General features: G+C 42.1%; 2 protein-coding genes across 2 annotated transcripts in view; one reads left to right on the forward strand and one right to left on the reverse strand.

Annotated features, from left to right (window-relative positions):
• Positions 1-16,350, reverse strand: part of HSPBAP1 (HSPB1 associated protein 1) — a 35,758-nt gene extending 19,408 nt beyond the window's left edge. The window contains exons 1-2 of the mRNA XM_065637558.1: positions 16,198-16,350; positions 5,553-5,738 (exon numbers count right to left, since the gene is read on the reverse strand). Coding sequence (XP_065493630.1) covers positions 5,553-5,738; positions 16,198-16,234 — 223 coding nt within the window. The 5' untranslated portion in view covers positions 16,235-16,350. The remainder of the gene's footprint in view (positions 1-5,552; positions 5,739-16,197) is intronic.
• Positions 16,351-16,387: 37 nt separating this feature from the next.
• The window catches only part of SLC49A4 (solute carrier family 49 member 4), a 71,867-nt gene continuing 63,503 nt past the window's right edge, over positions 16,388-24,751 (forward strand). The window contains exon 1 of the mRNA XM_065637557.1: positions 16,388-17,144. Coding sequence (XP_065493629.1) covers positions 16,775-17,144 — 370 coding nt within the window. The 5' untranslated portion in view covers positions 16,388-16,774. The remainder of the gene's footprint in view (positions 17,145-24,751) is intronic.

Genomic DNA, 24,751 nt, shown 5'->3' on the forward strand with positions numbered 1-24,751 from the left:
CCAACAGCTACTGCTGTCCATGTGCAAGGCGCCCGTAAGCACAGTAACTCAGTAACACTCCCAAGCTCCTAAACAACGGAGAGCCTGTCCTTTGCATCATCTCCCTTCTTAAATGTGAGCTGCAAATCTGCACACAAGTATTTGGGTACCCTTTATTTTGTCCCCATGATGGACATGTTCACCTTTCCTACCTAAGCAATAACCAAACCAGCACAGCAATATGTAAGAAGCAAATTCTGGAGCCACCATGTGCCAGTGATCCATCTCAAATGCTGTGTCCTTATTTTTCATTTGGTATTGACAAAAGCATATTGTGGTGTTCCTCGGCAGACATAAAAGTATTTAGCAGCAATGTTTCGCCCCTGTCATGCTTTGGTCAGGCTGACTGATCCAGCCTTTCAGCTCAAGGTCATGTCACTTGGAAGGCCTACAAGATAACCCACATCACAGCATACTCTACTTCTGGTTAATCAGAGATCTCCCTTTCCCACAGTTGCTAATTGTGCCAGCTTCAAAGAGACTTATCCAATGTTAAAAAAAAAAAATCAGTCACTTTAACATAACTACTACTGGGAAAAAATGACTGCAGCCTGCACGAATGACAATGACAGAGCTGCAATTTAACCTTGTGTAACTTGCACGGAGCTGCTCAGAAATGGGATCCTTCCACTGTTGTGCAGCAGCAGCAGCTCTTCGTTCTTTACTGCTCTCATTTTGTTATCGCAGCAATTCCCATAGAGTCTCATACATTTGTTCTTATTCCCTTTGGGCAGAAGAACAGCTTTAACAAACCTTTATCACTATCATTTTGCCAGTTTCCATTTTAGTAGCCTAGGTAGTGGTTTTTCTTCTCCTCGGTATCAAATTCATTAACTAAAAATGTCAGATAAGCCCTACTACTCAGCAATCTGTAATGTGGGTCTGTGCAGTGGAAGGGCTCCCTACCTAAGACCTGCACACCAGACAGATCAATCACCTGCAACAACCAACCCGTACATCTGATTCCCTGTGTTGCAGTCCAATGCCCTTTCCTGATACCCAGTCATTAATGCAAAGCACATCATTTTACTAGAAGATGGTCTGATGGAAAAATTAGATAAAAGATACAACCACCACTGAAGGTGCCTCAATATCTGTATTGTTTTGATGAGAACAAAGAGTGCTCAGGACATTGCCTATTTTCCAAGATAACTCAGGAGCAAGTGTTTTAAAGGCAAGAAATATGCTCTTTCTACCTCTGCCTCACTTTGAGCTTCATTTAAAAAATTCCAACTATGAAAGACAAGACTATCTTCTAGGATACAATATCCTCAGGGCAGGGCTGTTGGTTTAATTTATAACTTGTTCAGTACCAAGGTGTGGGTGCTTACGGAAAAATAAATAGTAATAAAAAACATCTCTGGGCAATCTAGACAGATTGCTTAGATGGATTTGTAGACTGCAACTAGGGTGAAAATGGTAGCAATGGGCAGCTGGGAGCAAAAACATTATTAATCAGTTTGCTAATACTTAATAACTAAAAGCTGAGGGTGTTTTGTAATTGATAAATTATAGATTAAGATACATAAGTCTAAAGGAAGCTACCAGTGCTGTCTGGTGACAGTATCTGGAGGCATGACAGCCCTCTGCTTTCCTACCTAATGCCACAGGGTGGGGGAGAGGGAAGATGTGCTTTTGGAGGAAGAACTCCCCTCCTTAGTTGAGGGCTGGCCCTGACAGATGCCAAGTTCTGTTCTACTCAGAAAGACAGTGTTTGCAATGTATACTAAGGGAAATGTAGAAAAAATAATAGCCTTAGAAAATACCCTAAAGCTCGAGTAAGAACACAAGTGAAATGTCTCCTCCATTTCTTTAAACTTAAAAGAAAACCATATGTCTATTCACAGATGCTGGGGAAGTAAAATTGTTTAAATGAACAATCCAAGCAAGGAATAACTATTTAATGCTATAACAAAGCACAGGCACACTTACAAACCAAAAAAACTGACCATCCACATCTGACTCCAATAACCACCTCAAATATCAGCTTTATGTGACATTTATTCACGCTACGGTATTTGTACTGTATTTTCAGCCTCCTGTTTAGCAACTGAGTCTATAGCCACCTTTGCAGTCCCTCTCTTTATCAAACCTCAGAGGCTTGAATTCTTTTGCCATCCTTAGTGGAAAAACCTCTTGGGCAGATGTCCAAGCTGCAGCCCTTTTCTATCCAACTGTGTATCTGACAGCATCAGCTCTCTCCAGCATGTCTAAGAGAAATTTCCTCCAGAGATCTTGTGACTCATAACTGATGAGCATGACAACCTCTTGCTCTCTCCAGCCTCTTCATAGTAAACTCATTGTTAATTCATTTTACTACACAACCAAAGAAAATGGTCCAACTAAGAAACGTCTGCATACGGAGGTCAGTTTTGTGTAAGCTTTCTGCTTCATTTGTCATTGCTGGTGTGCTCCAGGTAACCATCAAATAGATGGGCTACAATGCTGCATTTTCTCTGCCAGAAACTCAACTTCCATAGCTGCTGCTCACCCTTTATCCCACCTCAGAAAAATAAATCTTTTACCATGGCTGGAACTACATGGGTAGGGGTTTCCTGATTAACAGCACCTTCATTGTTCTTGTAATGAACGCTGCTAATCTCTCTGGAGATATCTTCTCTCTGTCAATGCTTAATCCTCTGACTGTACTTTTTCCCTTCTTATGTACACATACTGTTTAACTTGTGTAATCAGACAATACTATCAAACACACAAACTTAGGTAAGTACAAATAATTCACACAAATAATACTACTAGCTCCCATGCTTTCCATGTTTCACAGAATCACAGAATGTCCTGAGCTGGAAGGGACCCAAAAGGATCATCGAGTCCAACTCCTGTCCCTGCATGTGACAACCCCACAGTTCATACCGTGTGTCTGAGGCTGTTGTCCAGTCTCTTCTTGAACACTGTCAGGCTTGGGGCCGTGACACCTCCCTGGGGAGCCTGTCCCAGTGCTCCAACACCCTCTGGGTGAAGAACATCTTCCTAATGCCTAGCCTAAACTGCTGATGCCTCAGAAGTTCCAAACTAGCAAGAAAAGCAAATATAAAATCCAAGCAACTCCCACCAAACTGCCCCACTTGCAGTTCTAACTTTTTTGTATTAAGGAATCTTCAGTTTGGGAATCTCCACCCAGGCAGCAGATGTGGCAGTAAAGAAAGGTGAGAAGTTGTCACAGTAAGAGGTTTCAAATAATTTTGGATCTTCCAGATGAGCCTTGTGGCTTAATGATTCTCTGAACCTCTGAAGCAGCCGTTTCAGAGTGACACCAAAATACACCTATAAGCAGGAGAACAGCTTCTTTCTTGTACACGTTTCCAACTCAGTGGCAGGAGTGGTTCCATCTAGTCTTAAGGCAATTAATCTATTGTAAACAGGGGAGGACTATTCAGAGAGATCAATACAATTATAGTTGTATTCTCCTGTTGCTTTCTCTAACCACATCACTTCCTCCATTTCATCTGGGAAAATCGGCATGAACAATGATAAGAAATAGAGTCTCTTGCTAAAAAACAATGTTAAGCATGCGAGAGTGAGATCAAACATCTTCCAAATGACAGTAGCACATGAAATGTATCACATTATTTCAGACTCTGAGATGGCTTGGCTAATGGCTTCACTAATATATCCTTACGATGCAAATTTTTTATAGCATCTCAGGTCTCATTCAGTTACAATATAACCCCTGAAGGCTCTACCCATCTTATTGAAGACATTTCTAGCTCACATTAGCATATAATGGAGGTTATTGGTGACAAACTGATTGCTGCCTAGGGATTGATGCCGTTAGGAAAAAGCAAAATACAGACAGATGCAACTTCAAGATACAAATTCCAATTTAAATCCACTCTATATCCCTAGTGACTACAAGTTATTGTAAAGTGATGACTCTTATCTACTTAGTTGGTAGCATCAATCCATCACTTAGCTATGCAGCACTCCATCAGTACCACCACAAGCTTTCCCAGTTGGCATTCCCATTCGGCTCTCAAAAAGTGCCTACCACTTAATGGAGACTAGGACCAAAACTACCTTTTTATCTGGTAAGGCTTGTATATTACAACTGAGATATATTAACAAATGTCATATATATGCAACATTTTCCCTATTGGCAATGAGATGCCTTTTACATGTAGTGCAAGAACTGGCTGATACCTCACTGAACTATAAAGATGTCACTGTGAAGATGTGTACCAACATATTAACTCTACACCTCAGTTATACCATCTGTAGAAAGTGAATAAATAACATCTGTTTTCCCAGGAATGGCATAGGAATCATTAATCCATGCTAGTAAAATGCTTTGAAATCCTAAAATGCCAAGTATTTTCACTCTAACACTTCTTTCTGTTTCATCACTTCTCTTGCAAAAAATTGCACATGAAATAATATGGTCATGAAGCTGTGAAAAAAGCAAATTTCACACAGTGTTGTTAAGTAAGATAATGTGATGTAATCCTACCACTTCCACAGAACTGTCAGACCCCCATCTGGAGTCTTTGGGCAGACCCTACATTCCAGAAAGAGGTAGTCCAACTGAAGAAGGTTCGTACAGAAAGAATAGCTAGGTAGGGTCTAAAAAAACTATGACTTATATTGAACATTTTTTAAGAAGTGTGTTTGTCTGGCCTGGGTGGGGGGGCAGGGCAGAAAAAAAGACTGAAGGGAGACAAGATACTTTAGGCAAATGGGAGTAAGTGCACAGCAGAATGTATATTGGTATGTGGTTGGGAGGACAAAGGATGTACAGGGCACAAACATAGCAATGCACAACCTCTAAAAGTAGGTAGCACATCACCAACTTGCAGAACGTTTCCTGTATCTTCCCTCCTGGGTAGGAAACTCTGCCTGTCCATGGACAGACTATGACTAGTATTGCGTGGCTACAGACAGAAATGAAGTTGTATTTAAAATCAAGTGCAAAAAATGTCTTTCGCCCCTGGCATGTTCCTAGATGTCTGAGCAAACCTGGAGGCTTAGAGGTGAAATTATTGTTCTGGTGTTAAGTGATTTTCTTAATGCTTTATATTTCTATAGCACCTTTCATCACAAGACTTTAAAGTATTAAAAACCACCACAGTCTTATAAAACCTCTGGAGGAAGTTGAGAATTATCACCATTTTACAGATTTTTTTTTAAAAAAAGAATGTTTAATTGACTAATTCTTTAACGCACTCAGGTTTGTGGATATGGAAGCTCAGCTGATGTGAACAACTCAATCATGTATAAGACCAGGACCAAACACACACAATACAAAGCAAGGAAAGAAAACTTGAGATACCGGATTCTTATGTTAGTGTTACTCACCAGACTTCCTACTCTAGTTAAGAATAAACACACAAGAAAGAGAAAGTAGATTTCTACTGTTGGCCAAATCCCATGCCCTAAAGACAAAGCCTGTGGTGAAAAGCAGTACCTTAGACAAAGAACAGTGATAATGGAGAGACAGAGGATGGCAGAACCTAATAACAAGAGTTGTGACATGTAACATCTGTCCACTTCAGTCTCACCCAAATCCGCCGTCTTCAGACCCAGCCTAAACTGTATCGTCTTTCCATCCAACACCGCAGAAAGGTGTTTCACATTCCAGCGCAGGGCTGGCCAGTCGCCAACCATGTTACAGAAGACTGCAGGTTGCTGTAGAGACATCACAATTTCCTTGGTTTTCTCAGGAGTAAATGGTTTGACATCTTCACCTATGTAAAGGAAAAAAACAAAAAACAACAACAGCTGTAGAGAGATGATTTATGATACAAGAACTGTTACTTACCATCTCCCACAGCACAGGAAACATTAAGAACTAACACCTTTGTTTATAGTTGATTGGTTTATTACATTCGTAGATTTTTGTTAAGTTTAATTTCTACCGCAAACACTGAAAGAACAGTCTTACGCTAAAGTTTAAAGCAGTGTATTAGCACACAAAATGTAAAAAAAAAATAATAAAAGTAGACATGTGCTTAGAATTTTCACTTGTAGCTTAGGCAATAAAGCACTGTAGCCAAACTGTTTAGAATTAAGCTAACAATAAAAAAACCTTACAAATAATGGCCAGAGTTTAGAGAACATAAATTTTATGAGTAACAGTCTTTCTGCATGGGATTCTTTCCAAGAAGCGATGCATATTCTGAGATAGCAAACCAGGTTCCTATGCATTTGATTTAAACCAAGGAACAGCAGTGTAACCAAAACAGCAGGTATTTTTAAAGTGTTTTAAAATTTCTTTTCATCTCCAGAATTTTAGGAAAAGGAAACTGTGCCAATCCAAGAACTAAACTAACCAAAGATTTCCATTTACTCCTTTGCTGTTTAGAGATTTATATGTCCCACTGAAACTGTCAAGCTGAAATGCTAGCAACCTTGAATAAACTCAGCACTTTCAGAACAACTTTTCTTTAGGGACGTATTGAGAATGAAAACCTGATTTTTTTTAAAATAACATCTCCATAGAGCTGAAGCAGTGTACTACAACTTCAGATCATTTTTTAAAAAAATCGTTATTTTAACCTCTGTATCTGTGTGATGCCTAAGATTTAACACACCAAATCGATACGTATGCTTCCCTATGACTTCCCTATGGCTCCCAGCAGCTCATTTAAAGCAAACAAACCAATTCACTCACTCTATTCAGGGGCCAAATAATTGTCTGGCATGCTCAAGGGGTTAAACAAATACAGGATACGAAAATTCCCTTTCCTGCTGGGTGCTAATTTTGCCTCTCGCTCCTCCCTGTGTGCGTGTGGTGGGACAGGCCGTGGAGAACGCACGGGGCAGCCCTGTGGTGCCAGCTGGGGCAAACACAGGAGAAGACCCACCTGAAGAACATTCTTCAGGATTGTTTCAAACATAACAGTTAAAATAAATATATGAATGCTGAAGGGTGAATGGCAGGAATAAGAGGAGCCCTGTGCAAGCTGTATGCCACATCTCTGGTAACTTTAGCGAGGCCCCCTTCGTTCGACAGGTTTTATACTCCAGCACAGCTGTACTTTTTAGTTTTCTAAATTAAGCCACTGTCTTCACACAAATGCAGTGGGAGGTATCAGGGCTGGGGTTTGCTACAGTCCAGGGGTCTGTTCTCCTGCAGACTTCCAGGGAAACTGAATCCTTGTCTCCTTTCACTCACAAAAACTCCATCATGAAGATTTAAAAGCAAAGACCTCCCATATTTTATCTTCGGGGATCATAAAATTTTTAAATGGCTTCCCTTTCTTCAGGGAGATGACAGGAGGGAGTTTGGATTTTGGTTTATTCTCCATGTTTCCTCTTATACGCAGAGCAACACTTGACAGGATGGTGTTGCTGTGAGACAGGGATGTCTGCGACACTTGGCCTTCAGTCTCGCGCTCCAGCAACTCGCACAACCAGGACATAAGGAGGCCTCACGGGGACCGTATGTCTCACCATATGGTGTGCCCTACCCTGGGTGGAGGCTCTGGGGGTTCCTGAGCAGTAGGTTAGTACACCTGGAGGGAGCAGGGCCAGAGCAGGCGCAAGGACCATCTGCAGACACAAGGCCACGAACTGGTGCCGGCGCCAGGAGCTGCTGCGGGCATGGGAACAGGTTAAAGCTCAGCATGTTTTTCACTGTGATGCTGTTCAGAGACTAAGGCAAGACTCAGTCCAGACCTGAACGCTCCCAGGTGATTTATAAAACTTCTTCTGCCTTTAACCAGTGCAATTACAATATTGTACACAGGTGTCTTTCATGATGCAGGAGCTGGCTGTCCTTACGTACCTTTCAGATTTTCCAACTTATAAGAATGAAATTATTCCTGCTAAGTTTATCACCACATGGGTCTCTTCTCGAGTTCCCAATTGTTTATATTTTAAGGGCAGTACATGTAATTATTTTAGAGGATGTAAATCCAAAGAAATGCAAGAAACTGGTGGCACTTTTTTGGAGGATTTTGTAAAGCTGAGTTTTATGGCAAAAGCTTCAGGTTTATCCTGTAACTTCAGTCAACAGTTGGGCTGTACTACCAAAGCAGAAATTTTACTGGGAGAGACAGGAAGGCTCATTAAAGCCAACTGTTGATTCTCTGTGGCTTTCTAATGTGACTTCCACATGCATATTTTGCTTTTGAAAGGTGTGGTTTTAACCACGGTGAATATAGAGTGAGAAGCTCAGAGCTCAAGCTACTGGGAGAGTTTGTATCCATGCTGAACAAAAAAACACAATTAGACTAAATAGCCTCTCCTCTACTGAATGTCAGCTGGAGGTTTCTGTCATGTCACCACACTTTATTCAGTTGTAAACCTATTTCCCTATAAAATTTAGAAACCATGAAAAAGGACAGTCTGTGTTAGTAAGATGCTAATCAATCTTATCTTCGACCAGTATTTAAGTATATATATTAATATATATATTAAAAGTATATATATTTTCTTGATATAGATAATCACATACAGCACATAGGATATAATCGGCAGAGAAGTTTGAAACATTTTCAAAAATTTAAAGCATTAGATAAATGAACATTGGGGGTTTTTTTGCAAAGACAAATAGGGATTCTTGCCAATTTTGTGCGAAGGATCTTTTAAGTGTCTTTATTCATTTTTTTGTATTCCTTGGTGAGAACAGCAGCCAGCTAGACATAATTCTTTCCCATAATATTTGTCATGCATGTTAGAGAAAAGGCACATTATAAAAGGTAAATATCATATACTACATCAAGTAGTTATTATGATAATTTGGAGACCTCTGCTTATGACCAACAGAGATTTCTGACGGAACTATATGCTGTAGGAGTGGTGAAAAGTAATTAAAAGAGATATCTGAAGATAGCTCTTGAAGGAGAGATTAGCAGAAAAAAAATCTAGTTTAAAATAATAATAATCTTTTCCTTAGCTATTGTTGTCACAGCTTCACAAAGACCTCATGAGCTGGGCTTGTGCTTCTCAGTGTTTCCTAACCTGTAATTGATGGTAATTGATTCCTAGGCAAAACCTGAGATTGCATACCATATCTAAGAGCATATAGCTTGGACATGGGTGTGTATAAGTAAAAGGTGTACAAATAAAATATGTTGCAAGGAAACAAAATGTCCATGGCATATTTTGGGCATTAAATATCAGATTCCTAGGGGAGATCTGGTAGCAGGAGAGAATAGAAATACATATTCCCTTTGAAAAGAAAAGCTCTGTTGGAGTCTTCATTTTCTCAGCTATACTCTGATCCGAAAGAGAAAAGGAATACTTTAAATTAGTTCTTTCTATCAGGCTCAACAACTGGTGTGGTTTCACAGTACAAAAGGAAGCAGGAATAATTTGTCTCATGTTTTGACTTTACACAAGGCATGTATAGAATCCAACCAGGAACTGAAAAACCAAACCAAGTTTTAGCTCAAGTTTTGTAACTGTGACAGCTTATATAATTGGCGAAAAATGTAGGTGTTCTTTAGAAAGGTAACACATTGCGAAATAGAGATCTTCTAATTAAAAAACCAAAGCTCTCCAGTTGTCTTTACATGAAGTGTTGTCAAATATGAAGACTCATCCAGACTCAGCATTGAGGGCAGGTAAAAGAAAGCGATGAATTGGCTAAGTACTTTCCAGTAGCCTTTGTGCTTCTAAAAGAGAAAATAATTTAATGTTTCTGATTAACAGGTTTTCTGAATAACTGAGTGGGGTTTGGGAATAAAGAGTTTAGCACAGCAGGCAGTCTGACGAAAAGTGGACTTGATCAAAGTTGTTCAGAAGTTAAATGTACTGTCATTAAAAAGCTAAATGTATTGTCATTCATTTAAAATAATTTAGCAAATTAGAAGAGTTCATTAGTGCATGGTAGTTGGCTTTTGCCAAAGCACCCTGCTGCTTAAATATGAGATTTAATTGAGAGGTATTAAAATTATTTTCTAAAAGAGGGAGTACAAGGCAATCCTGGTAGCATATCTCATATAAGCATCATCAAATTGTTTTTCTTGCAAATCTGTAATGCTTCATTATCCTTATTTCTTTTTTAAAAAATTAAAAAGTTAAAAGAAAAAAGTGAGATTTTTGAATACATTAGTACAGAGCAGCCATGTCACTCAAAAAATCAACTAACTTCCAAAATCTTGACTATCCAACAGCCAGGAGAGGGAAAGAAGAAAGTGTGTGGGAGGATGGGGAAACTCCCCAAACTAAAGAGAAGTGACTTGGTTTGGAGGTCAGACGTAATGATTTCACAGAACATTAACTCTGTAAATTGAAAACCGACTTTAAATAATCTGCATGTGATTACAACATTATTCGCTATCATCAGCCTACTCTGGGCAAACAGAATTCATCTAAATGTACACAAGTAGTTTTTAGGATATACCGCATGAATATCTAGATATTATTTCCTGACCAATTAATACTATTATTTTTGATGCTGGGAATGTCAGTACTGCAGAAGCAGCATAGCCGGGGGGCATTTAACCTAGATTTGCGTAAATATTTTGGCTACTGAAGGCTAGTTAGCAGGTGCGTGGAGCCTCTCAGGACAGACAGGTCTGCACAGGTTAGACTGGCACCGGCAGCTCATTCTGGTAGCCTGAAGTCAACACACCCTTCCTCGCCCTCCGTGTCTGCTGCTGCGGGAGGAGGGCACCAAGAGAAAAGGCCGAAAGAGGAGTTTGTATTTGCACTCATGTCCCAGTCCTGCTGTGGCAGGGCTGAGCATCTGGCCGTTTTTCTTAAAGCCTGAGGGACTCAAGACATGAAGTAAGAAAAGAGCATGGGCTGTGCCCGCAAACCTCCACCTGTCCTTCTGATAAAGACGAGGAAAGAGCTGCCAGACATCTCAGGGATGGAGCAAGGGGCTGAGCCCAGAATACAGCACAAGGAGGGACTGCCCACTCCTGTTCTAAGTGACAGCCTATCATCTCAAGCATATATTTATGAAATTCCTCCCTAAATCCTTTAGGGCTCTTCTGAGAAAGCTCTTCCTGAACCCTTGGCCAGCTCCTGCCTGTTGTCTTTTCCTCCTCCCACCCTCTAGTGCACCTGTAGAAAAGAGTTGTGTTGGTCTTCAGCAAACTTACTCACGTTGAACGACCTCAGGTCTTCCAGCAGAAGAAAAGCTTTCCTTTCCCTCCTTGTCCTTGCAGCTCCTGCCTGCATCTTCAGCCAAATACCCCCTTCCTCTCCCACTCCCCCAAACCCAGGAAAATTAGGATATGTACAACTGACAGATGTAATACTAAATGTATTTCCAATGACCTTTGTACACTTCTTATCGGCAAAACTGCTGAAAGCAAAGTGAAGCACAATGAAACTGCAGCACTTGTCAGGTAAATGGCATTTCATTTCCTTTTGAAGGAAAAGACTATGGTCGTTGACTAAAACCTTCCATCTGGATATAAAAGTTTCTCCAAAGGAAAGACTGTGCTTCCTTAAGCTAGACTGTGAAAATTCCATCTTTCCGTCTGTTTGGGGTGTAAATTACACTCACTTGCTGCTGGGGAAATTTAGCAGCAAAGCCATTTCTTCCCAATGTCCCACTGGCACTGATGTACATTTCTCACAATATCTCCTAAAAGATGGGAAATTTAATACAAAACCTAATGCTAATATAACATTATGATTGAAGGTAAAGGAACTGGCACATCATGGAATTTAAGAAAAAAAATGTGTTCGTGTTGTAAGTAAAGTTTATTTCTTGTTGTGTTCCTTGTTAGTAGTAAATATGAATACACTACTCTTGAATGAATGCACTGTGTAAAATTCATCATCAGAAACTGTAACCATTTATGACTTTATTGTTGTACTATCCTGCAAACTTGACTGACAAGAACTTCTAAATGACAGCAACAAAAGAATCTAAATCTTCTAAAATACACCATTTTCCCATAAGCTATTGTAGTAAACAGTCAATAGTATCCTAAAAATATGGGGGTTTCCCCATAAAGCATTGTAATAAATTGTCAATAATACAACTGAGCTTCTTGAATTTGATCCACAAAGGGGTTATGATGGAAGTATACATGACCTTGTTCACTATTATGCTACACAGGATACAAATTATGATTAATGGCTGAGTCAATTAAAGGCATAATTGTCAGAATGAAATTTTACTTAAGAAGAATAAAAGAAGTATTTTTGAGATACGTAAATTATTGAATTTAAAGAAACCAGAGAGACCCACCATGTAAATCTCAAGAGCAGTTTCTGAAGTGCACAATAACCAACATGCACAATCAGGGTATTAGATTCAGGGATTGCCATTATTACAGGAATATTAAACAAAAAGCATGGCTATTATTCAACCTGTTTACATCATCCCATTTCTTTCAGCATGGGTAAAACAAGCGGAAGTGAGCTTCACCTTTGTTTCAAGTTACTATTTCTCTTTATAGATGTTCTTGTGCGGCAACATGAAATTTGTCTGTGAAAAACTGTTAACAGTGTATGTTTTGAATCTTGGGGTTCATATAAAGAACGTAAAACCTTGCTTTGAGATAACGTAGAGCTAAGGATGCATTCTACCTAATGCAGCTCACCAAAATGTAAACTACCAAGCTCCTCTAATTTAATTTTCAACCTTAACGTTTAATTAATGTTAGTTCTGGGTTTTAATATACATATTAAACATAAAAGAAACTCTGTTGTCACTGAAAAAGCACAGCCTAGTTACACAGAAGCTTACATTTCACAGCTTTATAATATAACAAGCCACTGCTAGCAGCGTCAACATATCTTTACCATCTTTCCTCCAGAGATTTTATTTCTCTTTTCTTTTTCAAATAACAACTGCCTGCAAAGTTTCTTTATCTGTAAACACCAAGAGCTAAATATCAGACAAGATCAAGGACTCTGTAGGCCCAAATCTCCACTCAGATGTGATGAACTCTTGTTCTAATCAGCGGCACCTGCTTTTCTGGAGACTGAAGATGACCTTTAATTTTAGAAGAAACCATGGCAGTGCAGCTGCTTTGAATTTTGGAAGCTCCTTGCAATATGCAAAATTTGCCAAAACTCAGTATTCGTCAACCTATAATATATCTGAAAAAGTCCTTTCAGTAGAGGAGTTTCAATATTTTCAGATTCCTTTTAAACATTAATGTCACCAAGTCAACCATTGACTAATTCAGTAGTATTCATAGTATTAGAAGCAATAGTGTCTTCTGTATCCAGTCTTCAAAAGCACATGGTACTTCCAAAAAAAACCCCTTCGATCATTAGCAAAACAATAAAATTGCAAAAGGCTAAAGTTGCACTTTTATACCAAGACATCCAAACTGTTTTACCATTGCTCTTGTTGAAATATTCTAACAGAAATAAAAGTCTCATGTAAGATAGGAGTTGACACAAGAAAAGTACGAGATTGTACACGTTAGTAGTTGGTGGGAGAGAGGCGTAAGAAACAAGGGGATGCTGATGTTCATCTAATCTCTCTGAAGAAAGTCACATGGAGAGCAAATCTGTCAAAAACCTGATGGCTGGAGAGAGCAAATGGCACTTCCTAATGGGCTAGGCACTGGGGGTTGCACCATTTGGAGGATACTCTCCTGGACTGCCCAGCTCAACCAGTACATGACAGGCGTGTTTCAGCTGAATAAGACTCTCCAAATGCCTCAAGGTTAGAACAAATCTGTCAAAGCCTTCAGTTTATATTAATAAGCCAGGCTTAAATCAGCACAGTCCAGGTGCCAACCCATAAATGAATCAGCCAGGATTGCCTCAGGGGTGGGCTGAGCATTTGGTAGCAATAACAGCTTCAGCCTTATAATTTTTATCCGTTACCAGTAGTCTATCAGAGCTCCAGGCCACCAACTCCTCCTAGGATGAATTCCAGAAGGTTTTAGGCTGGACACAGGCAGACAGGCACGAATATGGAGACACAACCACCTTGGAAGCTTTTAGGATTGAAATGGAGGCACCTTCCAATGGACATGATATTGTAGATGGGCTTCTGTATCACAGGTTTGGATCTAGGTGCCGTTAAGTCCGTGCAAGTCCTGCAACAGGCATGGGAGTTCTGGGCTAGGAGACAAAATAACCTTTCCACTTGCCTGAATATGTGTGCACTTCATCTGATAATATTCAAATCGCTTTAGCTACACTATAATGAGGTTAAAGCAAGAAAAGGTTTCCCCACCCAAATTTTACAAATGTCAGTAATGAGAACAGTAAAAATGTCACCACACGGAGAAAAGAGTGAAATTAGCATATTTAGGGAAGTATTATACCCATGAGTGAAATAATGCAATCAGCTAGCTGCAAGATAAAGCTAATTTGGTTTCCAACAGTTTATCAACAATGCACTGCTCCTTTATATTAACAAATTTAAATGGTACCATATCCTGCAAACAAGAATAATTCACACAGAATATTACACCGTGTTAATTAAATAGCTGGAATAGAAAAGGTCAGACCATGACTGAAAGATGCGCATATGGGTTGTGAAGCTATGAAAATACGGAGTGATTTCAAATCAAGCAATTAAAATAAATTATTTTAATCATGATTAAGTCAACAGTAAATACACCCAGATTTTCTAAGCCTATTTTGACAGCTCCTTTCTTTTGTCGCTGTTTCTCAGAACTTTCTTTCTTGCTGATCCATGCAAGAGTCAAAATATCTTTAAACCCATCATAAGATGAGGTGGCTTGGATAAGCTTTCACGGAGTTATCCTGCTTATATTCAAGTTTCCATTTTACTACGCAGGTAGTAAGAGGCAAGAGGCAAGTTTTACAGTTAAAGAACATGGCAAAGCCCCACTTGCTTTATTTCTGGATGGGTTTCCTGCCACTAGAACAACCAAGAAACCCTCACCATTACTACAGTTAATTGAAAAATGTTCAAAGAGAAATATTTTTTCACTTTGTTTACTTCCGCAAATGACAGCACTTTGTCTTTGGCACAATGCCACCGAATCAATTAAATTACAGTAGTACCATAACCATTTTAAATTGAAATAACATTTTGGCATGGGCTAAATTATGCTGAGGTGGTAATGTAATGTACCTAGTAAAACAGGGAATTAATCTTACTTGGAGCCTCAAAGCACCACTGCAATATGCATTGGTCGTGACTGAATCTGAATCTTGTCCAATATTTTTACTATACTTTTGTCACTACAGTTGTACACGACAAGCTCAAATTTTAGCTTGTTACTATCTGTACGTCACCCCATTATTTAATTGTGCATGAGTTTTGATTTTTCCTGGAGAATTTCCTGAACTTTTCTAGGCAAAATCTCATTTTCTTTTTGATCATTGTTCTGCCAATTTCAGTTGATAAAAACTTCCTTGTTGCACTTTCACTGCAACTTCTAATTTGAACCTTCGTCTATCAAACAGTGCCATGTGGGCTAAACAAAACGCAATATCTGTATGTTTTGGGAGAAAATTCATGGGAGTGTGTGGTTTTGGCTGCCAAACCCTGGGATGAGCACCACGTGTGAAATTCAGTGGTGCGCTGCACAGGACGTCAACAGTTGCGACATGGACACTGGATTTAAAACCAGCGCGCAAGGATCCCACTGGTCAGCTCTCCCCAGGTAGGCACACAGGCATTTATCAAGTCAACTTCCAGACTTTGTGACAGAATCCCTAAGCGAGCCAAACTGATATACTGTTTTTTGTTTTTTTTTTCCAGGGAAGATGCACCATTGTGCAGTGTACAAACCATTAATTTTATGGCAAGTGCAGACAGTAGATATATAGATAAATACCCAAGCTAATGGAATGAATATATACTTCCATCTATTTAAATGATAATAATTTCTAAGGAGCTTAGTGTAGCCCGCATGATGGTATATTAATCCAAATTATTTTAAAAATTATTTCAGTGCAGGTTGTAACTGTATCCTACTATTTTTCCCCCTAATTTGGAGCACGGCTCATGTGTATCCAGCTCAACACGAAACCACGTGTCGCTTTAAAAGGGCGATGCCGCGGGGCAGCTCTGCCGCGGGATGTCCCTGCGTGAGGGTCCCGCACCTGCTGGAGGCCCAAGCCCGCTCTGCCCTCTGCAGCGGGCCCAGGCCGGAGAGGGACGTTTCGGAGGAGGAGCTGAAGAAGAGCCATGGAGTCCCCGTTCGCTCCCCTGCCTTCCCCTCCCGCGGCCCAGAAACAAACTGCCCTGCCCGGCCCGGGCCGCGCGGCTCGCCGGGCCGCACCAGCCGCAGCGCGGCGGGCCCTGCCCGGGGCGGCGCTGTCCGCGGAGGGGCTCAGGGCACCTACCCGGCGCGGCAGGACGGCGGCTCGCCGCCCCGGCCATGCTGCTCCGGCTCTCCCTCCGGGACGGCTCCGGCGCGCTCCCCTCGGCCCCGCCCTCGCTAGCGGAAGGGGGAGCCCGGCCCCGGAGCGAACCCGGCCCAGCAGCGCGGGGCGGAGCCGCGGTGGCAGCGTGACGGCTGGAGCTGACAGCGGCCCCCCCGGCCGGGTCTGCCCCGGCCCCCAGGGTGACACCCGAGCGGCCCCTCGCTCCCAGCAGCGGCTCCCACGGGCCGCCCCGCTCCTGCCCCAGAGCCCGAGCGCCCCGTCCCCACGGGGCGACGACGCAGGGGCTCCCCCACCCCAAGAGGCCGCGGCTTTCTGCCGGCTCGGCTCCCTCCCCGCGGGCGGCGGGCCGGGCTCTCCTCCCCGGCGCCGCTTCTCTCCTCCCCTCGCCGGCGGAGGAAGGAGGTGGCCGCCGGCCCTCCCCGACCGCGCATGCGGCTGTGCCGGGCCGGGGCAGCGGCGCCGCGCTCGGGGCTTGAAGTCGGGGTGTCCCTTCCCCCGTCCTCCGCCCGGCGGGCCCCCGTCAGCGCCCCCGCAGATGGGCTTAGGCTGGAGCAGCGCGGAGGAGCGGCAGCCCCTCCTGCCGCCGCCGCAGCAGCAGCAGCAACGGCGGCGGCCGCAGCCGCGGGGGCCGGCGGGGGGCCCGGCGGTGCCGGCGGCGGTGCCGGTGCCGGTGCGGCGGCTGGCGCCCTTGGCGGGCCGCGTGTACGGGCGGCGGTGGCTGGTGCTGCTGCTCTTCTCGCTGCTGGGCTTCGCGCAGGGCCTGCTGTGGAACACATGGGGCCCCATCCAGAACTCGGCCCGCCTGGCCTTCGGCTTCAGCGGCTGGGACATCGCCCTGCTCGTCTTCTGGGGGCCCATCGGCTTCGCGCCCTGCTTCTTCTTCATGTGGCTCATGGACAAGAAGGGTGAGCGGGGCCGGGGGCGGCGGGGCCGGGGGTCGGGACTCCCCGCCCCCTCCTGCGGCTCCCCCGGGCCAGGCGGGGACACCGTGGCCGTGTCCCGGTGAGGGGCGGCCTGGCCGGCCCGGGGCCGCCCGTTGCGCTCGGGGCTGGTGGCCTCGGCATTAAACGGGGTGACTAATACTTTAAAGGCATCATGAGTGCTATTTTCGGTACAGTGTTCAAACAAAGGCACATCAAAGGCCATTCTCGAGGAAGGTACTTAAGCTGTTCCTAAAGCTAAGAGGAATTATGGCATCTTAGCTGGCGACTGGGGCGTGGGTCTGGAGATAGGCTCCAGCCTGGCGTTGCCGTGCGGGTGTTTGACCTGGAGATGGTCGTGTTTTCTGGTAATCAGCAGTGAAACAAACACCCTTGTTCATGTTTGGATTGAGTAACATCAGTGCTCAGGGCGGCCACTGCATCTTGAAGGAAATACTTCGTTTTTTAAAAGCGGACTGGACGCGAAGTCGGTGGTTTGCTTATAGTTGTGTTAGGGAGGTGCAAATACAGACGACATAAACCAGAAGTTGCACTTCAGGGTTTCGGAAGATGAGCACAAGGGAGAGTTTCCTAATTTGCGTTCAGGCCGTTGTGTCTCGGTGGCAAACTTCTGAAAATGGTGCCTGTCTCTGGAGAACTTCTCCAGGGCCTGTGCAGTTCGGCTGCGGTCACCTCGGTGACCGCTCCACGAGGTCAAGTACCTGTGTTTGCAGATTTGAACTTTTGGGCCTAAATCCACAGAAGTGTTTAGTCTCTTAATTCCCGCTTAAACAGGCCCCTAAACAGGAGATAGGAGCTTGTGTATTCTTGTGGCTCCTGATGTTAAGTGCTACTTGTTCCATTTATTAAGGAATTAATAGCTCATTCGTGGGGAGGGGAGGAGGGAAAGCAAAAGCAGGCAGCTGAGAAGGCCTGGGTCTGGAAATTGGACTTGCTTTTCCTAAAACTGAAGAGGCATTGGGGGAATAAAACCTATTGGGCTGAAAACAGGTTCTCCAAATGAGTCCGTGGTGGCTGTACAGCCAGTCTCCTCTCAAGCAATTTAGACTTAAGTCAACAATGGCTGTCTAGACTGCTGTATAATAATGGTGTTAATTATCTTAAAATTAAAGTAAGTTATTCTGTTTTGTACAGCAAAGATAATGCTCATGGTCTGAAGGAAATAAAGCTAAACTTGAATCTGTGCTTGTAGAACCAAGTCTGTATTTTTATTTCTTCATTTTCTACAAAGTTGATTCTGAGAGATGCAAAAAAAAAACCTGGAAAAGATATGAAGTAACTCATAGGAGAAGAAACCTAAGTGTCTTCTTGTTCTTTAATTTGATTAGTAATATAGTTTCTGGATTTTCTCATGTTTTTATTTTTTTTAATTTCCATATTCATTGGAGATACTGATACAAACTACCCCTTTGCTCTTGCTTTGTTGCTTTCCTTGTTGAGAGAATTTTGGTTGATAGCCTAAATAGAGCATCTCAACTTGCTATCTTTATGCGTAAGGAGTATGTAAGCGCTCTGGGCCATGTTCTTTGCACCATGCAGATTTTGTGGGGGCCCTGTTGTGTTTCATGCTGTTTTCTGGGTCTGGATGACTCGCACAGGGGATGAGGTGCTGTTCGCTTTGGAGGTGATGGTGAAGCCCTGCCATTTGGTCTCTCTTGGAGCAAAGAGGAGAGCCGCTGCTCCCCAGCTCTCCCGTGGGGCACGTTTTGGCTGGTGGCACCTTGCAGGGACGTGTCTGCTCTTTGAAGTACACATGTTCCCGGAGCAGCGTGACTCTGCTGCTTTGATGCTGAAAAATTGGTTGAGTGTGACCTTGCAAGGGCAGTATTTAACTTGCTTAGGGGTACAAATGCTTGTTGTTACACCAATTTTTCTCTCTGTACCAAAAATATGGAGAAACAACACCATTTACTCTCTGGCTTCAATCATTTGTCATTGGAGTTAGCTAGTAAGGGAACTGCCAGCAAAAAAATGTATTTGTGAAGTGTCAACGTGTAAAACCTGGCATGTATCAAAAGTATGACACTGTAGATGATGCATGTCAGAATTCGAGAGGAGATTCTGCTTTTAGATAGTCCTATACTTCACAGTCAGAGGTATATCTAACTGATATTTATACATAGCTGCCTGCCGTCAGTTAAGTCTGGTTTTGTGTTATGGTGCTCCAGATGAAGTCCAAAATTATTTATCTTTTTAATTTTTAGTTGTTCATTGTATCATATAGTTTGAAACATCTGTTTCCATACCAAACTTCTGTTATGTTATTTGTGCTCCTGTTTCTTATTTCAGCACTGCTTATAAGGGTTTAGTCACTTTTTTTTTTAACCTCTTAACTAATTAGAAATTAAAAGATTGAATATTAAGCAATAGGCATTTTACTAATCCTACTTAGAAGAAGCATTTTTTTGGGCTGCATGATTCAGCTCCATCACAACTTCTCAGAGGAGTGGAGGGTCCTCGGAGAAGACAGGACAGCAGTGTTTATTTTTAGTAAGTAAGCTAAATAAGCTCTAGACTATCTGTTTTTTAGTTCTGTATAGAAGGTGTCCAGGATGGAGAAGCTATACATTTTTTGTTTTCTAACCTCTGAGGGTTTCTTGGCTTATGAGACCTTTTCCCACCTGGCCTGCCAAGTGTGTCTCCTGGACTTTTTGTGGAGGCATCTTTGCAGTTGACACAGGTAATGCAGATGGAGAAGAGGAGGAACACATGGGCTGGGAAAGGTGTGTAGATGGTGTCACTGGGGAATTTTCTGCAGGAGATGCTGCAGGGAACTGTACGTCTCCCCCAAGGACTTCAGTCACCCAGAATGATGTTGGTGTCAGGAGCAGCGTGACAAACAGTTTGGGCTGGCTAAGCCCACGATCCTGGGATCCACAGGCATTTCCTGGATTTTATGAAATTGAGGGTGGATTTTCATCAGGCGTGTAGTGATGGTCTTCACAAGGCTGTATTTGCAAAAAAAAAAAAAAAAATCTTACTTGAAGGTCTGAACAGACTCAGTAGGAATAGGCAATATTTTTGAAGAATGTTAACATGTTATTTGAAAGGGTCTTTGAGGCACTGGAGGAAGCCTGGGTTTAGCTGATATGCTGTAAGGTGTGTAAATTGAAAGCTAGTTTGTATTTTTTTGCCGAGCTCTTGTCGTTCTCAAAAATAAATTAATTTTCAGTGCTTAGCAAGGCTCACATATCTGGAAATTCTTGTTTGGGGGGTGAGCTCTGTTCCTCTTCTCCCCTCCCTTCTTCCCCGGGCTGGATGGAGACTTCTGCCTGCCTGCTTTTCCTTGAGAGCTGGGGAGCTTCCCTTGCTCCTCGGCTGGGTGCTGTATCAGCGACAGTGGTGGCATCCATAACGTTTCCCAGCCCTGGTCTGGGATGGATGCATGTTGCAACTCGGCAATTATGTTTGCATGCATTGTTTTTGAATGTGTGCCATTTCGAAGTAGGTTTGAGATCCTTCTCCCTACGTAGAATTGCAGTTCTTGTCTTGATTGGTTTCTCAGTGAAGAAGGGTCAAAAGATGGAGTGTGCTGTGGAGCTACATGTGTCTTACCTGTTGCATTTTCTTTAGCAATAGGATTAGAGAGTCCTTGTTAAAATGCTAATTACCTTTAGAAATTCAATAAGATTGAAATTAAATGGGAAATTACTTCAGTGTGCTGTTGGATGGACCCTTGTTGTTTACATAATTAAAATTAGCTACAATTTGTCACATGATGCTTGAGTGTTTATGGATGTTTTGTGCCTTGAGTGTTTCATTTTCTGGGAACTGTAAATATAAGCATACAGAAGTGTTAGGATGCTTATATATAAATTGAAATTGAAAGCTTACATACTTCTGTGGATCTGGTTCGCTGTTTTTTACTTAAGTTCATAGTTACAAGGTGAGACCTAGAAGCGATATAAATATATGGTGTCAGTCTTCATTGTGTTCCCATATAAGCAAGAAGAGGCAATGAAGAATGAAATGCTTTATGATAAATTACATTAAACAAATTTAATAGAATGGTGATATTTTTCAGTAATTTTTTGAATATAGTGAACACCGTTTTATATTGATTTGAAGAAATGTGACATATTACTTGTAAAAGTGAAATGTAATCTGTTTCTTGGTCCTTTTTTTGTAAAATAATATATGCTTAACATGGGTTGTGAATACATTCTTAGTAACTTTATTTTACTGAAATTAAGTTTACATAGCGTTGTTATCCTAGTGATTAAACTGTGAAGTGGAAAGAAAACTTCAATAATCAGATTTTGGTTTTTAATGGAGATTGGCTTGTCTATTGAAACCATTAAAGTTTTTACTTGTATGAATAGTTATTCCTTCCCTGAATATCAAACTCTTGATTTCATCTCTGTCTCTTAAATCATGCTTCTCAGTTTCCTTCTCTGAGACATTTGATGGTTCTTATCTCTTCCACCTGGGAATTTGGAGGTTAAATCCCGTAATACAGTCTGACAAAATAGTCATGAATGCTGAATATAAGTACTAAATCAAGCCCTACTAATATAAAAATGTCTTAATAATGATTCTCTATACAAAATAAACTACATGTGATGGATAAAGAGAATTCTGCATAGCAGCTTTCATGTTTGAAGTCTGCAGATTGTCACTTTTTGCTGCATGCATGGAAACACTGATTTTTGCTTTCAAGCGACCTTTGGACTCCTTTAACTCACATCTCAGGTCTCTGGGACAGAAAGGAGACTTCAAGTGAGCTTGTTCTCCCCCTAGATTTTCATCTAGGAAGTGTTTATGAAATGCCTTTGGTTTTGAGAGATATGAAGGTGGGTACAGACAGCAAAGGGGAAACAGTTGTTTGTTCCAGACATCTGTGGAAACATGAATGGTCAAGTGAAGCCAGTAGATGGGGAAGACTTTCTTCCTTTTAAGTGTTTCCATTGCACTTGGTGTCTGAGTGTCCGTGTCTGTCATTCAGGCTCTCAGACAACATGGTAGTAAATATAAATTGGAGCACGTTAGTAATAACTAAACAAAATTACAGCAGGTCTAGTTGCTGATAGGTATCACTGTTGGTATATTAATAGATGAACAGTGTAAAGTACTTTCCGTGGTGGCACGCACAGGAACGTGCACCTTTTAGTGAAAGTGTTCACAGTTCAGTCATGTCCCAAGCGATTGTAAACATGGAGTTTTGGTTAACAGAAGGACAAAACCAGGTGAATCATGAACCTTTGAAGTCTGAGAGTTTTCACCTTGTGGCAAAGGAACACATTTTCAGCTCCTTTTTGTCTTGATCTCAGAAATAGACTTTTCTTATCTCAGCTGCATGACTGCAAGATATGTGGCTGATATTTCAAAATGACCAATTTGATAATTCACAGATCAAGTTCAAGTGTGAGCCTCAGCTAAAGATGCCTAGGATAAGACTCCGCATAAGGCTGTGAGACTTTAATATATTGGTGAGATCAAGCTAAAAGGATTTACACACTTCAACAGTGGAAAAGGTTTATACAGACATTGTAGTTTTGGTAGGTTAGTAGAGCCTACAGGAAACAAATACCCATGGGCAAACTTAGAGGTATGAAGCTGTGGGTAGAATGGCAAGGAGCCAGTGAGAAAGGAAGGTGTGATGTTTCTGGTGCTAGACTGCAATATGGTGGGATTACAGAGAATAGTCTCATAAATGCTACTGAGTAGAATCAGTTGTTTATGTTAATGGTGAAGGTCCTGTTAACTCCAACAAGAGCAGCAGAAAGCTCTCTTGGAATTCATTAAAGCTAAATGCAAACTTAGTGCTTCAGTTTAAAAAAAAAAAATAAAGGGAGGCAGGGAGGGAATGCCTTGACTCACATGAAGTGAAAGCTGTATATGTTTGATGAAAAGGCAAGTGATGCACTTCAACCGAATGCAAAGGAAGTTTGAGGGAAAATATCTGTTCTACCCCATTCTGTCCTCTCTCATCCAGTGAACATCTACTGCATGCTGTGGATGATGCATATTTCATTGTCTTATAAGTGATACTGATCCACACCTATCAAATTCCATGAAAGAGATTAATTTTCCTAAGCTAACAAATCTTGGAAGGAATGAGATGAAGTGTTGTTTTTCATGTGGAAAGATGAAAGAAGCAATTAGAGGGCTGAATATATGTAAATCCCAATAGAGCAGACATTTGATCATCTTGATTTTACAAAATTTGTTTTGATGAGCTGCTGGTGAGCATATAGACATACTTTTTCCTCTTTACCGTAAGAAGAAAAAGGAAGACTGAACCAAACTTATCTTTTGTTGCTTATTTTTTTATACTGTGCCTCCATGGAAGTCCACAGAGCATTCATGCAAGTGCTTGCAGAAGGGAGGACTCATTAGAGAACTGATTGGCCCACCCTCGCTGGAGTCAGGCATGCTGCAAAAGACCACTTGAGATACACAGAGTGATTAGCAACATGGAGTGGTTTAATTAGGACCTGATGAGTTGTATTAGAATCTGATGAGTTGTATTAACTGGATGCCACTATGATTCATCATAGTGATACTAACTTGATTGTTAGCAGCACTTCCCATACCTCCTGGTGGGCCAGGTTGAGTTAAAAGCATCAATCATGGCTGCAGACAGATGTCCTCTTCTGGAGCTAGCTCTTTTTCTTAGATGGTATCACCCCCATCCCTGCTTTGTACCATGTTTCCACAGACATTGCTCTGTGTACTACTACCCTTTACACAACTCCTGTGCTCTCTGTGCTCTTTGCACACCTGTTTGCATCTGCAGCAGTGGTGCTAGGACAGCTGTTTGAAACACCGGGTACTGAAGAATGTCAGGAAACTGCATGCTGGATTTAAAATAACTTTTTCATTATGGAAAATAAAACCCTAACATGTTTGTGTAGCTCATGTGAGAACAGTAATGGCCGCGTTATCTGAGGGTAATGTCATCTTGAGGTTTTGGTGCACTGTGAGCATACAGGCACAGTGAGCGTGGGGTATGTAACTTGCTATACCTTGATGTTGATGAGTTGATGAATAGGGAAATCATTCACCGGTGTAAAATAAGATCCCTTTTATTATGCGGCTGTTAACACAGAGTCAAACCACTTAAGCGTCCCAGAATTGGGTCAGGACACAGCTCCAGCTAGGAAGATATTTTGTCAACAGTAGCTTTTAGAAGTTGACTACAGAGAGTATAATACTAGGGCAGCTGTGCACTGATACCGCCCCTATTGTGTGCTCATGTATTTTTACTACCCCTCATAATCTTCTCTTGACACAAATTCTTCCTAATCTGACTGCTTCCTCTATCTCCGGCCTCACCTGTGTGTCTCCTTGCTGTTGTGGTGTCCCCAGCTTGTCCTCCCATTTCCCTCTGCCCCTCATGCCTCCTGCTTGTTGAGGAGTAGAAGAGGTTGGATATGAGAAACTTGGCTCGAAGGAGTGAGAGCAGATGTGAGAAAAGCCCTTGGGTAGGTGGGACAAGGTAGAAGGAGAGGGTATGGACAAGGTAGTGGGTGAAGCATGGGAGGCACAGATGCAGAAACAGGATCTGGAACCAGAGGGCAAGGAGTGCTCAGGAAGGGAAAAGTGGAGGAATGAGATGAGTAGGAGGC

The sequence above is a fragment of the Caloenas nicobarica genome, chromosome 6, assembly GCF_036013445.1.
Source record: "Caloenas nicobarica isolate bCalNic1 chromosome 6, bCalNic1.hap1, whole genome shotgun sequence".
In the NCBI taxonomy this organism is placed as follows: Eukaryota; Metazoa; Chordata; class Aves; order Columbiformes; family Columbidae; genus Caloenas; species Caloenas nicobarica.